A 17974-nucleotide genomic window follows, 5' to 3' on the forward strand; every position below is an offset into this window, starting at 1 on the left:
TGACCTTTCAGGACTACATCGCGATTGATCATGGTGTCGCCACAAGTGGTCTCCTGACCGATCGAGAGATTAATAATGATGTCACGGGCGCCCATGAAGACCACGATTCCGACGAAGAATCATGCGAGGAGATACCGCGACCTCATTGCACCTCACGGGAAGTCTCGGAGGCCCTGTTAATATTAGAGGACGCTTGCCTGAACACTCCCGACAGCTTGCGTGCTGTTGGCCATTTGGAACAGTTAAGAAAAATTGTGATGTCAGCCGGAATCTGCGCGAAAACGCAGACGACAATTACAAAATACTTTAACAAATAAAGGTATGCTTCTGCAGCTTGCTTTTAAATGTTTTTTTCCCTGTTCATTCGTTAATTCGGCATTCGGTTAATTCGAACAGTTTTTCCTGTCCCGTGAAATCCGAATTAACGAGCTTTTACTGTACTACTTTCTGAAACAAAGTCCGTGATGTTTTTTTTTTTTTTGAAGTTTTCTATCTTTACCATCTCTCAATAAAGTTACGCGGTTTCCTCACTCATTCGGCTGGTACTTTGAAGGGCATTCACATGAGACATCGAACGGAGCGAAAACAGTAAAACTAATTGGAAATTCATACGCTTTGCTGCTTGCGCTGCCGGAAAATCGCTCCATGAAGTCGACAAGAAATAAAAAATCAGTCCTGAAGAATTCACTCTGTAGAAATCAAGTAAAAACACCAGAGTGGTCGGAAAACCATGTCCGTGCCTGTCTGAAATATGAATTCGTTCTGCCCCTTGTACATGCCACTGCTGCCATCACCGCTTGAGAATTCATTTCATTTCGCCTGCTTTCTGAGCATTAAAATTTATACTGAGTTCCAGTTATGTATGCAAAGTCCTGAAAAGAAAGGGTCTACGCCTTTACAAACAATGTTTCGGGAGGTACTCCAAGAAACAACATGAGCAGACGCACCACTAGCGGTGGCGCCGGATTCAGCCGGCAATGCAAAGCAAGACACGTTAGGGCATGCTGACTCGCTGCTGCTGCACCTTCTACTTCCGGTGTTTTCGGCGATCGTAATCCAAACAAGGCTCTCGGTGGATGCGTGCTTGTCAAGGCCGTGAGCTTTGACGTGCTGCGCCAGTAGTTCGTGATCCACCGCGGACGTCTGTGCCACATGTTGAATATGCGGTTGGTCCTTTGCGTCACGTGGTTTGAGAGCTTGTGTAGCCAGTGTAGCCAAAGTCACGAAGCAAAAAGGCGATCTGTTTTCACTTGGCGGAAAAATTGGTCTCTGGCCGATGTTTTCACAGCGTAGTTTGCCGGATGTTCAGGCGGCGAAGCAAGGGGAATTCCGGTGAGTTTTGCCTTATTCACTGCCTTCGAGGCCAAGTGGGAATGGGCCTAAAGACTAGCCGTGCTGCGTTGCTTGCAGTCAGTTGCACGTTTAAATCGTCTGAGGTGGCTGGGGAAATCGTTTGTGTAACACAGGATCACGATGCATTTCATATAGTGTAGTCCATCCGAAACAAGCTTAAAATTCGTATCGTCGCGAAATTCGCATCAACCGTAATCGTATCATGGAGATCCTACTGTAAGTCTAACCGGTCGCCGCAGTTTCACGACGCACCGAACCCGAACTTTGGGAACCCACATGGAATGCTTAAGAAGAAAGAATTTTATTTGGATGCCATCTGTGGCCAAAAAAAAAATAAAGGAAACATGTCAGCAAGCTTCATTTGTGATGTGGAGGTTTCAAAACATATTGCATTAAGTTCTTGCATGAAGAGTGAATGTTTTAAGAAAAATGTTTTGCATCTGTATTTTTTTTTTTTTCAGGAAGTGTCTACGGAGTTGACTACGTGAACAGTATTAGTTGGGCGCTTGCGGCAGCTCTGCGAACGCTGGCTGTCATTGGAAATCGCAGACAGCGCGTGTCCACAGAACTGCTGTGGATGCCCAATATGATTTTGGCACCCATGTTTTGTCTAATAAAAAGATGAAGAAAAAAAAGATGCACACTTGTACTTCGATGTATGTGGTAGGGTTGGAATTCAACAATTGAATTGTCTCTATTGTGGCGTGCCTTATCATCGAATTCTAGTTTTTGGGCACAGAACACAAGTATTTCCTTTCGTTTAATGGTAGTGAAAGCGAAATTTAGCATGTTAAGAGTAATCAGTTGCATGAAACCCTGTTTCATGGGATAGTGTGTTGCTTTCATGCGATATAAATGCAAATTCAGTGTTTGCATGTCGATGTCATCGCTGTGATGGAACTGTTTATTGGTGCGGACTTTTCTTATTTTGACTTTCTAGGTGTACTCAGTTGTTGACAATGTCGTCCGTGTGCACCTGATTGTGGGATGTGGAGCAGAGCAAGTCAACGTCAACGACGAGCTTGTGAACCGTGGCTTTGCTGACTACTGCGAGGAGAACTTCCTTTCCAAGGTGCTTACTCATTCGTCTGACCCTCCTTTACGTGCAGTCTCGTTCTGTGCGATCCTGCTTATCCTTGTTCTTGGGAATCGTGCTGTTAAAACATCGATATAGTGAACTCAACCAAATGAAATTTCCAATATTGCAGCGCATAACTCCCGTCCGACATCGCACATTTTCAATTTCAACGTAACGAAAGTGTCACTGCTGTCACAGGGAAAGATTGGGATAGTAAATTGGAAGGTTTAGTTGAGGATTACTTTTTGCAGTCGTGCATTTTTCAGAAAGCTGCCGCTAAACCAGACCAAGTTTTTCGGCAACAGTTAAGGGGCAGAGGCAAACCTTGTGTGTCGCTCATCTCGCCACTGAAGTTTGGAGGCCACCCATTTGTAGCACGAAACCTCAAGGAAATTCGTACGGATTTCTCGGAAAGAAAAGCTTCTTAGTTGTTGGGACGTGTCCTGGTCCGGGTTTCAAACCCGAGACTAACCCCTTGCCGAGGCAGTCTCTCTACCAATTGAGCTAACCAGGAAGCTAGCAAGTGACAGCGCGAGGGTGAATTCATGACTAAAGAGCTTTTCCTTCTGAGAAATTTGTGCGGATTTCCTTGTGGCTTCGTGCTACAAATGTGTGGTTGTCTCTTTTGCCCTTCTTTACCCTTCTACTGCCTTTTGGGTTTCCGCATAACTCAGTTGCGAGACCCACAGGTCGTGTGATTCAATCGTGGCCGCGGTGGCCACATTTTTGATAGAGGCGAAAATGCTTGAGGCCTGTGTTGTTGGATTTAGGGGCACTTTAAAGAACCATAGATGATTGAAAATTCTGGAGCTCCCCTCTACAGCATCTCTCGTAATCATCGGTAGTTTTGGGATGTTAAACCTTGGCGATTATTATTAAGTTTGGGAGGCCACGCACATGAGCTCCCTAATGTATGGTGCGGTGCACTGTACAACCGGAGTAGTTCTGAATTTCACACTTCCAGTGGCTTACATGAATGACCGATTAGGTGTTTTTCTTGTCACCTTGGATTACGAGCATACTCTTGCCAAGGTGGCTGAATGTTGGACAAAGTCGCCAAACTTGACACTGTCCCCGTAGTTCGTTCTTACAAATTCTGCCAAAATCTCTGTTGATAAACGATGATAACAATGCCGATTAGGCTTGTTCAAATAAAGAGTTTAAGGTTCGAAGCGAAAAGTGATCTTGAAGGATAATTTTGAATCGAATTTAAACAGTAATACAGTAAACCCTTGTTGGTACAAAGTCTCCAAACTAGTAAGAGAAGTATCAAAACCGTCGTTAAATTATGCACTCGTTTTGTCGGCAGTCTCTGCCATATCCAGAGCACAGTGTTCCTCATATGAGCCTACATGCTCCCGATTGTTTCACGAGAAACCAGAGTATAAGCATCGCTGTCACAACATTTATATGGGTGACGACTCAGTTTTATCATGCCAGTTTTGCGGAAGATAATAATTATTGCTTTCTGAAAGGCTTATTACATAATAAACAAAACACAAACATATTAACAAGTGCCAATTGTATATATACCTTGTCTGTTAATCTGCGTAACTTTATTGTAACCAGTTCTCATTTTGTATCGATAGCTTAAATTGGGCTGCTTTCCAAATAATCTATTGGAGTAACGCCATTTCAAGCCAGCAAATTTAAGACGATGTTTTGTATTATAAGCGTAGTACTATTATTAAGTGTCAAAAGTGTAGGCAGGCAGTGGTGCATCTTGTATTGCGAAATTTAACTTGTATATGTACAGAGTAAACACGCACGTACACACACACACACACATACATATGTGTGTGTGTGTGCGTGTGTGTGTGTGTATATAACTCATCTTCTGACGAAGGGAGCACACCTCCCGAAACTGTTGGGAAATAAATATATTTATCGTTGTTGACAACGCTCCCGTTGTGCCATATCCCATACCTTCACAAAGGCTAACTGGCCCATTGAATTAATACTCCCAGTATATATATTGTAGGCATTCATTAAGCACGTCTACTATCTTTACACATGTTCATCATCATGAGTGGTCGTCATCTTCATCTGTTGTGGGGACTTGGCTTGCCTGAGTTCTGTGCTTTGGGTGTGGTCGCTTCATCGTGCCTTCTGGGACTAATAAAGGTTGCCTTCACCGTTACATCACAAGTGGTGGAGTGTGCTCTAAGATCTTCCGTCCTCTCCCAGCCCGATCTGCTTCCTGGAGCTCCGCTCAGGTCGTCGTTTGTGCCAGGTGTCCGGTAACATGCCTCAGGACGAGCCAACCGGCGCTTCTGTGTCTACCTTTACGGCCCCGGCTACCACGGCCTATCCATCGTGGATTATCACCGCGCACAAGCGTGAGCCGCCCACGTTCGCCGGACTTCGAGGTGAAGATGTGGAGGATTGGTTGGACCAGTTCAATTGAGCGAGTTCCACTGGCAACTGGGATGCCCTTTCACCCACCATGGCGGCCGCCTCGTCCGATCTGTTATTACTGCAGCTATCAGGGCCACATTGCACGCGTCTGTCGGAAGCGTCAACAGGACGAGCGTCGTGGATTCGACGCCTACGGACGGGATGATGGGACAAGCTGGTACGCTTTCCAACGTCGTCCTCATTATCCGCCACTACGTCACTCACCGTCCCCCAACTGTGACATCTGAGCCAACCACTTCATACAGCTCTACTAGACGCCGCTCACCCTCACCCCTCCGCCGCTCCACGTCTCCGTTGCGACCTGTCTCGCAATTCACCAACCAACGCCCGGAAAACTAACCTCTGCAGCTTTTGGAGGAAAAGCTGCATCGAACGAAAAGACAAATTTCTCCAGTGCGTCCATATAATACGATATCTGTTTTAATAAAAGGTGTGTACGTGGACGCTTTAATAGACACTGGTGCTTGTTTGTCTGTTATTGATCGTTCCTTGTGCTAACGTCTGCGAAAAGTCACCACCCCTTATGATGGACCTACACTGCTCGCTGCTCAAGGGGATGCCATTAGACCTGCCGCTATGTGCACCGCTCGTGTTTTCATAGCTGGTCTTCTTCATTTTGTGCAATTCTGTGCTGAGTTCGTGTGCCCACCAGCTTATATTAGGCTGGGATTTTCTGTCTACAGCGAACGCTTCCATCTGCTGTCGAAAAAATGTTGTTCACATGATGGAAACTGACTATGCCCTGTATGCGGATGACAAGCCCGTTCGCTTGCTCGCTGCTGAAGATACCGAGCTACCACCTGGTCATCAGCGAATAGTTACCATCACTTCTAATGTAATCGACTCTGGTGACGTGTTTGTCCAACCATCTGCACGCTGTCTCGCAAGAGGTACAGCCCTTGCTTCAGGTCCAGCGCGGTTCCACAGTGGCTCTGGACTTCTCTACGTTACAAACCAGACGTCTGAGAAAATTCTCATTCCTAAAGGCACCACAATGGCTTGCGTTACTGAATCTCAACCTGTCTCTGTTGTCCCGTTTATGCCAGCGTGTTCTGACCTTCCTTCTATTGGACGTTCATCAAGCGTTTCTGTTCTTGCTGCGACTATTAGTCCAGAACTGACCTCTTCACAGACAGATAAGTTGCTTGCCTTGCTACAAAAGCATAGGAGATTGTTTGATGCCCATTCCTCATCTCTGGGACAAACGTCCATTATTAGGCATCGTATCCATACTGATGGCACTTCCATCGTACGCCGTCGACCATATCGCGTCTCTTCGTCCGAGTGTGAGGTCATTGAACAAAATGTAGCTGATATGCTGCAACGGAACATTATACGTCCCTCCGCGAGTCCTTAGTCATCCCCTGTTGTTTTAGTAAGGAAAAAAGATGGCTCCGTGTGATTTTGCGTGGACTACAGAGCACTAAAGATTACCCACAAGGATGTTTACCCCATGCCGCACATAGACGATGCTTTGGATTTACTGCAAGGTGCCGAGTACTTCTCAAGCCTAGACCTCCGTTCAGGTTACTGGCAAATACCCATGCACGAGGATGACAGAGACAAGACAGCGTTGTCAACACCAGATGGGCTGTACGAATTCAACGTCATGCCATTCGGCCTTTGCAATGCTCCAGCAACATTCGAGCAGATGATCGACACAGTTTTACGAGGCTTGAAATGGAAGACATGCTTGTGCTATTTAAACGATATCATTATTTTCTCGTCAACCTTCCGTCAGCACTTGCAACGACTGGACGAAGTTCTTGCGTGCCTTGCAAACACAGGCCTTCAGCTGAACACCAAGAAGTGCTGTTTGCGAGCAAGACGATTAAAGTGTTAGGCCTCATCGTAAGCAAGGATGGTATTCGTCTCGATCCAGAGAAGATTTCCGCTGTGCAACACTTCCCGCGTCCTGAAAAAGCCAAAGATTTGCGCAGCTTCCTCGGCCTCGCTTCTTATTTTCGCCGATTCACTCGAGACTTCGCCACAATAGCTTCACCATTGCACAAGTTGCTCGGATCAGGCGTCGCCTTTGTGTGGTCTCCTGAATGTGAAGCGGCGTTGGCCCAACTGAAGTGTGCACTCACATCTGAACCAGTCCTCTGCCATTTCGACGAAACCGCGCCTACGCTCCTGCATACAGACGCTAGTGGTCGAGGCATTGGTGGAATTCTCCTACAGCGAGACAAATCTTCACGTGAGAAAGTCGTCGCATACGCGAGCCATGCACTGACCCCTGCCGAAAAGAATTATACCATCACCGAACAGGAGTGCCTAGCGGTCGTATGGTCGATACAAACGTTTTGACCTTATCTCCACGGCCGCCACTTTACTGTGGTTACGGACCATCACGCCTTGTGCTGGCTCTCGACAGTCAAGAACTTGTCCGGCCGCCTTGGTCGCTGGATTCTTCGCTTACAAGAATACAACTTCACGATTAACATAGAAGTCGGGAAACAAACATCAAGATGCCAACGCACTTTCGCGTTGCCCGCTCTCTTCGGAGCCACTTTACAAACCCGCCACTGCCGCACTTGAGAAGCTTTCGGTCGTCTCTTCCTTACATGTTTCATCATTAGCTACTGTGGACCCAACTTCTCCAAGTGAGTGTGGTTTGTTCTTATCTCACCAACGTGCTGACCCTTACTGTCGCCGCATCATGGACCGTCTTGACGGGACTTGACGGCCCCCTAACGCCCGTCTTCGTCGACAGCTGACGCAATTCAAGCTCAACAACCACGTCCTGTACCGTCATATCTACCACCCTGATGATCAACGCTGGGTGCTCGTTCTACCTCGCTCTCTTCGAGCTCAAGTCCTCAAGACATATCACGACGACATGTCTGCTGGACACATGGGCTTCGAGAAAACGTATGACCCCTTAAGATGTCACTACTACTGGCCGGGCTTGTCCACCTGTGTCGCGAAGTACAATGCCTCATGTGCCCTTTGTCAGCGTCGCAAGCTACCTACATCAACTCGAAGTGGACAATTACAACCGCTCCCGTGTCCCCTGCAACCATTCGAGGTAGTTGGCGTTGACCTGTATAGTCCGCTTCCTGTCTTGGGCAATCGATGGATAGTTACAGCTGTCGACCATTGACCCGCTACGCCGAAACAGCTCCCGTGCCTTCTGCATCAGCTTCGGAAGTGACTGACTTCATCCTTCGAGCAATAATCCTTCGACACGGAGCTCCTCGTGTAATCCTGAGTGACCGTGGAAGAGTATTTCTTTCAGAACTCGTCGAAGAAGTGCTCAAAGCATCCGGCACTACACACAAAACAAGCTCCAGTTACCATCCTCAGACGAACGGCCTGACAAAGCGCTTTCATCGTACACTGTCAGATATGATAGCGATGTATATTGAACCCGACCACAGAAACTGGGATGCCATTTTGCCATTTGTCACTTTTGCGTACAACTGGTTACTCGCCGTTCTACCTCGTCCACGGTCGCTTCCCCTCTTCTTTTCTCGATGTTTCGTTTTTCTCTGCGCCTGTCAAACCATGTTCATCTTCAAGTGCAGAATGCGTGTCTCGTCTACTTCATTGCCGCCAGCTGGCTCGCGTCAACACTGAAGCCAAGCATTAGGATCGCAAGCTTGAATATGATGCCTCTCATCGTGCCGTGTCCTTCAGCCCTGGGGACGAAGTCCTCCTTCTTACACCCATTTGCACTCCCGGCCTGTGCGAGAAGTTTCAATTACATTTTATTGGCCCTTACACTGTCTTCCTGTGAATTACTGCGTGGTACCTGTTCTTCTTCCGACGGACCGCCGCTACAGGGCAGCAGAAATAGTTCACGTATCCCGCATGAAGCCTTTCATACGGCGTTCATCTTCACTTTAAACTGCGGTCAGGATGACCGCTTTCACGTGGGGGGGAAGTTAGTGTAGGCATTCATTAAGCACATTTACTATCTTTACACATGTTCATCATCATGAGTGGTCGTCATCTTCATCTGCTGTGGGCACTTGGCTTGCCTGAGTTCTGTGCCTTGGGTGTGGTCGCTTCATCGAGCCTTCTGGGCCTAATAAAGGTTGCCTTCACCGTTACATCACAATATATATATATACATTCGAGCCCACATATAACGGCCTCCTTAAAACGAACTTTCGCTTAAAACGAATATCCGCGTGACCGTCAAAATATTCATTGGTTCAATGGCACAAAATTGCACTTACAACGAACGTCTCCGAGTGCCGCTGATCGGTTACAGCGAACAAGTCAGCGGTCTGCCGACTTCCCGGGAAACCAATTTTGACCACTGATCCGGCATCGGCAAGGTGCCCATACATTCTCATTGTTAAACGCCGATTCTGCCTCCGCGTCCCTCTAGTTGCTGCTCTCCCCGACCGCTTTTTATTACGCACCCCTCCGTCCTTTGTCCCCCTGCTACTCTGAGCATCCCGCATCGCCAGATGAGGCCCGTGTTTTCACTCTGCCACCGATCTTTCGAAGACCGGTCGGCCACGTACCCTGTTTTTGATCGCTGGTATTGTCATTGGCGTCACCGGCCTGGAGTGACCAGACCATTTGCCAACATTGTTTGCCCCCGACTGTATCCGATAGTTTGCGTCTAGTGCACGCGCAAACGCTACCCCACCGACTCTGATAATTTGCAATTCGTTTCGTGTTTAGGACTTGTTCTTGCTCACTTCGCACTCTGCTCAGCATGCCTTCCACGCGCGTGCGGAAGCACGAAAACGGCTCGTGCGCATGCGGAAGCACGAAAACGGCTTGTTATTTGCACAAAATGAATCGCGAAATATCGAAGTTCGTGAGGCCGCACAAACCCACTGGCGCAACAAAACGATTTTTTCACCACGGCCGCCGATTCTTCGAACACCGTCTCGCGCACCGATTCAGGCGGCCGTGCACTCTTTCCAAGTTTTTCTACGTGCGAGTTTCGCGGACCTTTCAAGCAAGCTACCCAACCTGCCTCCTTCCCCTTTGTTTTGGTTTTCAAGGTCACCCGCCCGCCGCATCCTCCCTTCCCTTTATCGTACGGAGGAAGGAATCTTTCATTCCCCCGTGCTTTATCGCAACTCCTTGCCCTTTTCTCGCAAGTCTGCTCCCCTCTCTTGATCACAACCCCTTCGCCTGTCTCCACCGCTCTACGACGCACGCCACGCTGGCTCGAATTAGTTTCGTTTTCCGACTGGAAACGCGTCCAGAGCTGTTCTACGCGTTTGTGCGTCTTGCTCACTCTTGGTGTGTGGTCATAATGGTGTGTGGTCATAATGGCCGATGGGAAGACCAGCACGCTTTTTCGTGCCGCTCAACAAAATGTCGAGAGTGTGACCGCTTCGCTTGAGCGTAATCCGCGTGTTAGGTGCCGCGTTGCGGAGCGCTTGCTCATAGCTGTAGAGAGGGAGTTTAGATTGCCTTTCTCTCTCCTCTTTACATAAGGCTTCCTGGTTCTGCGTGCGTTTTACATGGTATTTGTTTTTTAATCTCACGGCTTACTGAGCACAGCTAACTTCCAATAAATCGGCTCAGTTATTCTGACTACTGTGGACGCCTAACCAACGAAGAAAGAGTTCAGGCAGAAGAAATCACCATAAGACACGCCATTTCTGAATTATTTTCGATCTCTCACAACAGCTTTTATGGAGCTCAAATTCAGCAAGTAGATTGGCGTATCATACTTCAAGGGCTATGACATCATGTGCTAGACATGAATGATGGGCAGACACCGAGAAATCTGCATCAATAAAACGTGACGGAGGAGCCGAAGCGTATAGCAGTTCTTGTAAGTGGTGCGTGGTTCTTTTAGTACTATTTGACTGCAGCGCCGCCGCTGCGGGCAACGCGGAAGGGATCAGGCGGTGAGGCGCGGTCATGCCACTCAACACTTATAGTACACTCTAACCAAGTGGACTGGCCGAATATGGGAGAGGCTTTTGTCCTGCAGTGGACGTAGTCAGGCTGATGATGATGATGATGACACACATAACCGTTTAAGCTGTCTGTGTGTAACTTTTTTACATGGTATCCTGCCCTCTCCCTATGGAGAGTGAAGGAGAGGGTGTGAGAAGTTAATAAAATTATATTTTTTGTTATAATTGCAATATCAACATATTTATTTCAACTGCAATAAAATTGGTCATTCTCCAAAATTTTACCATGAAAATGTCGAACTTAGCATGCCGCTTTGAGTCCTTGAAAAACTTGCAACAGGTCCTCGAAAGTCCTTGAATATTTGGAAACCTGTTGAACCCTGAGTCCGAGTATTTGAAGCATTCGAATATCCCCTTTAGCGGCGGTGTGTACTGTTGTACACATCAAATTCTTAGAAATGCCACGCACAGCATATTATTTCGAATGGCTTGAAACTGAGTGTGCACATTCATGCAGGCTTGCTGAATCGTCAAATGGCAGTCACTTCATTACGCTACCTAGTGCTGCTGATAATCACTTTACTGGAGACGCTACAGTGTTTGGCTATCGTTCAATGTGGCGCGTTTCATAACCAACATAGTTTTTTTCTTTGTTTGAAATGACTGCCACAAAAAGTCTAACTGTGCACGCATTTGGGGCCTAATATTTGATTCTTCTATTTATTGAAGAATCGACCGTGGTTGATGAAAAAGTAATTAGATATTTAATTACATGCTAATTAACCTTAATTATCCAAATGCACTGAAAATAACACATTCCTTCATTATCTTTCTTGAAATGTAATCTTGAGGGCCTTGGAATCACGCCATGCAAGTTTGACGCATTTCAAGACAGCGTATCATAATTGTCGCCCGAAGGGGATATTCGTGCCAGCCTAGCGATCATTGTTGCCTCCGTGCAGTCAGTTGGCAGGAATACGCTGTGGCTTGTCTTTACCTTTGTTGTCCAACTGCTTTTTTGTGTTGTGCGATTCCAGAGAAACCATCAGCTGAGGGAGAGGGTGGAGTCGTACTACCAGTCGGTGACGACCGAGGCGATCGACCCGTCTGTCGCTGACTGCAAAGACCAAGTCGACACGTCCAAGCTTGACGTCCGTGCGCTGCAGACATCGTCACGAAAAGTGAGCTTGCAGGAAAGGCGGGGGTCGTTTTCTGCGTGACGAATGCAAGTGTGTGGTTTGGCATCCCAAGCGTCCATCAACTTTCCGGTTTTTGCTGTGATGATTATAAAAAAATTTAGGTTCTACTTCTGGGCAATGATTCAGCGGAGAGCTTTCCATTTTTGGGCGACCGTAACGTTCACTGCCTCGCATGATTACGATCGATTTTCATTAGCAATAATGGGAATAGAAATTTCTTCTGTGTGTTGGAGACTTCGTCCTAAAATCTGGTTTCACTGACACAAAATTTTTATTAATAATATTATCATTATTATTATTGAGTCAAAAAAAAAAAAAAAAACTCAAGTACCTATCAAATGTACTGGCCAGCATGAGTCCACAGTCTCGCGAGGAGAGCAACAAGGAAGCCACGCCTTCCACGACGTGGCTCCATCGTTGGTGCACAAGCGGCCATTTTGAATGTTTATGGTGACGAGCTAACAACCATTCTGTGCGCGTGGTTACCTGATGTCATTGCCTCTAACCCCATGGACGCGTGAAGTTGCCGGAGTCGACACTGCAGCCTGATGTTATGATAGTGTCAGTGGAAGCACCTAGAAAAAATTTACTTTTACGTCGGATTAAAACATCGGCATTCACTGAGCTTTATACTAGCTCAGACTTGTCTTTGTATTCTGTAGTAACTCGACATCGCCGTTTAATTAAATTTTAGGTTTGGTTGCCCGACATTTCGTTATGCAGGCGAAGCTTCACGGTCCGTTCAGTCCCCTGGAGGCCCGACTCGTTGGCATGTCGAAGATGTGCTGGCTCAGGTGAGCTAATGTATGCCGTGTTTGTGTACATTGGGCAGCGCTTTTCTTTGGTTTCCGACGATTGTGGCTATGGATGGCTCAAACTTCGCTCGAACTGATGTGCAGAATAATGGCGCCGCTAGCAGCCAAGTATGATAACCTTTATTCAGCATGGTTGTATGTTTCGGTTGTTGTTCTGAACTGAAATTCGTACTAGAGTTGGCACAAGTCGTGAGGCAAGTTGAATTTGATAACTGTCGCCGAGCGATCTTGCATCGATCTGCTATGGAAATTGACAGTATGTCTGCGATGTGTTCTTGGAAATCACCGTAGTTCTTGACTTGCCTTGGGTACAGTGCAGTTTGGGGTTAAAACGATCAGCTGTATTAATCCAGCCACAAAGTGGAAAAAAACTATGCACGCTAAAAAAACTTCAGCTTATTGCTGCTCTTAACTGTATGTGACACGGGCTTGTTTTGTATAGGTTGCCCAAAATATAGTCTATGTAAATGCTGCCGTCTTGAGCTGTTGACTGCCATCTTGTGTCTGACAAGCAAAGAGTGCTACAATAGATCTGTGCGTATTAAGTTGTACAGATGTATTCGGTATTTTGTGACATCTGTCTTGTATCTCAGCATACCAGAAACGAGAAATCCGTGGTGACGCCCCTCACTACAAAACGAAGTTGGCCATGGACTTGTCGAGTCAAAGGCCTCTGAAAGCGCCTGTGCAGTACAGGACCGGCACAACATCGAATGCTGTGCTGCCTTCACTTAGAAGGATACACAGTTGATCAGTCATCTCATCAGTATACAGAGAGTTTATCGAAAAAAGTAACACTTTATAGATGGAAGTTACTTGTGACTGCTCATGTTTATTGATGATCACATGTCCAGAACGCTCACATGATCAAACAAAACATACACTTCAAACCTCGATATAACAGGCCCGGATGTAACGAAATATCAGTTATAACGAAATATCGGTTATAACGGAGTAAATGGAGAACAGTGTTGCAAACAGACTGTCACTCAAGCCACCAATGAACTTTGGCAGGCCTAGTCACGTACTGTTATTTGAAGATATAAAAGGTACTTTATTATTATTATTAATAGCTATAATTTTTGGAATCTACCTTTATAGCAAGTTTTTGGATAAAACAAACTTATTTTCATGTAAGGTGCAACTTTGTTGTAGTGAGGTTCGAATGTGCATTCAGACGACGGACCCTAATCCGGATGTGGCGGGACGGTCGACGCGTCACGTGACCTCACATCAGTGATTGCTCTCGTCCGCGCGGCTCGCGGACGGATGACCCCAACTTGTTTCTCACATCGGGATTCTGGCGGGAGAAAGCCGATACTTCAGCGGATTAGCTACGGGTTTCTGGCAACCAGTACACTTTTAGTCTGCTCGCGGCATGTCCTCCATGGCTTGCGGACAGCTGCATGACTGGTCGGCATCATCTACGCTTGAGCATAGTTTACTTAGTTTCCGGGGGCTTTGTTCTCAGGGGATTAAATACTCAGAAATCACTTTTGGTGTAAATGTCGCCGCCATCGTTTGACACGCGAGATTCTCAGCAGTCATGGTGGTGAAATATTCTAACTTCTGCAACCGGCGACGTGCCGCTTCTAAACAAGGATGGGAGACGTGTTCAGAAGTTCTACAAGGGGGGAACAATGTAGTCGAAAGAACATTCTGCCAGCAAGTCCCTTTTCTGCTGAAAGAATAACACTCCTCGTTCATTTGTCACAACGCAACAGACATCACAGCCAAGCATTGCTTCTTGCGGCCATCCATGTTGAATACTCTCTAACCAGTCTGCTGCCAGCCGGCGCAGGTGAGCGCCGAATCTGCTGTCGAGGGTAATCAGGCTGTTTTCTCCTAGGACACCGTCCGTCGTGTGGATGCCCCTGCAGGCGGATCATCCGTGGATTAGCCGTCCGCGTCCACGACAAATCCAAATTCGGTTCGTCGTCTGAATGCACCATACAGGTTACGAGTCGTAAGCTTATTTTTATAAAAGACACAAAAGCTCAGTTGATGCGTTCGTCTCCAGAGTTCTTGATGTTGCACATTTATTCTTTCTCGGTGAAACCAAGTCTTGCTTTTGTTAAAAAAAAAAGGAAAGAGTCTTACAGTCTGTGTCGTGCACCTCAGGACTAAAGTTTCCCATCCTGTAGTCTTCGTTTTACCCAATTCCTGCCTTTTCGCGTCCAGGGGCGTGTATGTCGACCGCAACAGTGTCAACTCGGTGCTGCTCAATGGAGAGCCCCAGAACAAGCACCCCCGGCTGCTTGTCGCGGCCACCGTAAGCCAGAGCTCCACAAGCGACCACGTGACTCTGCGTAACACAACCCTCATGCCCTTGGTACCGGGCCTGCACTGCCTTCTGCCACTGCTGTTTGCTCCCTACAGTGAGCTCAGGTATGTAAGTCTCTATGCTGCATTTGAAAGGTACTAAAGGTTTACCAACAGCATCTTGAAAGCAGCCCTGTTCACGTTCCTGGCCCAATTTGTAACTTGGCACAAGTGCAGTATGAAAGTGACTCGAATGCCTTGCAACAAACGGCTTTTCATTTCTACCGATATCTATCAAAGGTGTACTATTCCGAGGCACCCTAACGAGGCACACTATTCTGAGGCACCCTAAAAGAGTCATTTTTTTGTTTCCTTGGCACACAGTGCCTAGCACACACAACCAGAGTAGGCCAACACGTTTGAAATGCTTTCTTTTATTTTAGAGTATCCCTCGTTGAGCGTCAGCAGGTCAGCCCCACCACAATCGACATTATCCCGACGAGTGGACACAGTTTCATTGAGTTGGCGAAATGTGTCCTCCATGCAGCCCAAATAGCCGAAATCACTGTCGGGGTCGCTGGAAACAATGTACTCGTCGTTTTATACGTGTACCACAAGTGGACAGCTGATATGCCACTAGTACGGCGCGAATTACTGGCTTCCCGCGACGTCACGCTGCCATGGCACATCACGAAAAAACTGTCCCTTTGATATAGAAATTGAAAGTGTCCTTTCAAGGTAAAGATGTGTTCGACCTGTTCCCTAGCACCACAGGGCTCTTTTTGGGGTTCTCGGAACTTGTGTTTTTTATTTAGAGCAGAAACCCCAAAATATTTAAAGTTAGTGTCAGTACCACTTTAAAAGCGGAGAGTGTTTAGGCTTTTCGGTGCGTCTGGCCACGCTCACAGAAATTATTATCATGAACTCGTGGACCATTGCGCCCTCACTTCGTCTTCTTCCTCATGTTTTTCTTCGCTCCTGGAACATGTGCGCTGATTAGTCCTGACTGGAATACAGCAACCCTAATGGGCAAGTTTGTTAAGGAACTAAAAATTACATAACATCACGTAACAACTAGTTAGTCACGGGACCAAAATCTCGGTGACAACTAGTAACATGACTGAAATTGCGTAACTAGTTGTATGAATACACTGGTGTAACATGTGGCCATGCGACTGGAACCAATATAACATCACGCGACAATTAGTCACGTGAATAAAATTGCATAACATCTACTCGCGTGACTAAATGTTGAGTGTGAACTGTTCACGGGATTAAAAATCTTGTAACTAGTCTTGGGACTGAAATCGCATAAGTATCGAATATGTTCCAGGCAAAATTTCATAACATGTGCATAGTGTGAGGAGCAGGCAAACCAAAGAATAGTACTAGCAGAAACTTAGCTTTGCATTACACTCAAACCGCGATATAACAAATTGTCGGGTATAACGAAATGAAGAAACAGTTTTGTAATAGATATAATGTTAGAAATGCAGGCGAGCCCGCTTATAACGAACCTGAGCCTGACGCGGAATCCGTTCGCTGTATTGCGAAGTTCGTAGTAAATGAAACGCAGCTTTTGAAAAAGTTGCGAGTGAAAACACAAACTTTTTTTTTGCCCAAAAAAGTCCGTGATGCACGTGTTTCGAAGAGCAGAAGCGATAAGGGCGGTCTCTAGTTTATTTCAAACAGCAGCGTGCTTGTTCGCCGAGGCCCGTGGTATAAGCTGCGTAAAAGACTGGCTTCAAAGTTTCGGCGTACTTGCAATTCGATTCCTCCAAACCGCTTTTGCCACGTTCTTCATTCACAATGCCCTAATGCATGCAAGGTTCCACAGTGTCGGCATCATCATCAGCCGTAATGAAACTATCGCAATAGATGTTCCACCCGCTCTCCCATATCGGAGTTGATGGCGCGCTGCCACGAATCGCCGCAGGAGTGATCCTGTTCGGAAGCTTCAAATTCGCATCGGGCTTGACGTCAACAAAGTCAGCCTCGCGAGAACAGTTTCGCGCGCATGTAGCTGTCACCGCCGCCCACAAAATATTCACCATCTCCACAGCTGAATACCCGGACGCCCGAAGGGACAAGTTGGCGGCCAGGTGGTCAACAGCTATGAGCAAGCGCTCCGTAACACGGCACGCGGATTAAGCTCAAGCCAAGCGGTCATGCTTTCGAGGTTTTGTTGAGAAGCGGGAAAAAGCGTGAAAGTCCTCCTGTCCGCCATCCTGATCACACACGCATACCAAGAGCGAGCAAGACTCGCACACGCAACACACATGCCAGAATGCGTGGAACAGCTCTGGGCCCGCTTCTAGTCAGAAAATGAAACCGTAGTCCCTCAATACTTTTTTCTGGTCACGAAACTTCGGGCAAAGTTTGGTATAGGGACAGAGCCGCCCGCCAGGGGGCGTTTCTGCAGACAAGGGGGCGTTCATCGCGGCCGCTTAGATGGCGTTTTTGGAGCATCAAGAAGTTTTCGTAGTGGAAACTCGCTCTGGTGGCTTCATGGACATATTTTCGTGGGTTTTCATATACTGATCACCCATCGCGTGTAGGCGCGTACTCGTACCTGCGTGTAGCGGCCATAAATGTCTGTTCAGTTGCGGCAGTGTTCTATTCATTTCGATCGTGGCGAAATTGGCGTGCAACCACGCCTTGCCAGCTCATTTAGCAAAGACTGCTTGGTCATGCCTTTTTGGCGCTTTTTATTTTCCTCGAGGCTGTAGCCAACCGTCAGTGGAAAAACCGCGATCAACATTGCCAGTACACAGCAGCACGTGCGACGGGCGCGAATCCCGATTCTTCACCGATAAACGTACTGACGCGCGCAACTTAAGCGATGATACTTTCTACTGGCGATTTATCCGTGCTTTGAAAAAAGACTCCTCTGAATATACACGACCGAGTTAATTATGTTGCTTTAGGGTGCAATTTTGTGCGCCACCGACGCTCGGCATACGAAATACCAGGTTAGAGAAAAAAAAGATTGTAGCCTGCCTG

At 47.0% G+C, this 17974-nt stretch overlaps 1 protein-coding gene across 3 annotated transcripts in view; it reads left to right on the plus strand.

Moving 5' to 3' along the window:
• spn-E (tudor domain containing 9 protein spindle E) overlaps positions 1 to 17974 on the plus strand; it is a 176914-nt gene that overhangs the window by 132470 nt on the left and 26470 nt on the right. For all 3 annotated transcript variants that reach the window (XM_075866907.1, XM_075866908.1, XM_075866909.1), the window contains 4 exons: positions 2294 to 2425; positions 11733 to 11876; positions 12618 to 12688; positions 14891 to 15097. In XM_075866907.1, the coding sequence (XP_075723022.1) occupies positions 2294 to 2425; positions 11733 to 11876; positions 12618 to 12688; positions 14891 to 15097 (554 nt within the window). The remainder of the gene's footprint in view (positions 1 to 2293; positions 2426 to 11732; positions 11877 to 12617; positions 12689 to 14890; positions 15098 to 17974) is intronic.

This window comes from Rhipicephalus microplus, chromosome 6 (assembly GCF_043290135.1).
Source record: "Rhipicephalus microplus isolate Deutch F79 chromosome 6, USDA_Rmic, whole genome shotgun sequence".
Classification (NCBI taxonomy): domain Eukaryota; kingdom Metazoa; phylum Arthropoda; class Arachnida; order Ixodida; family Ixodidae; genus Rhipicephalus; species Rhipicephalus microplus.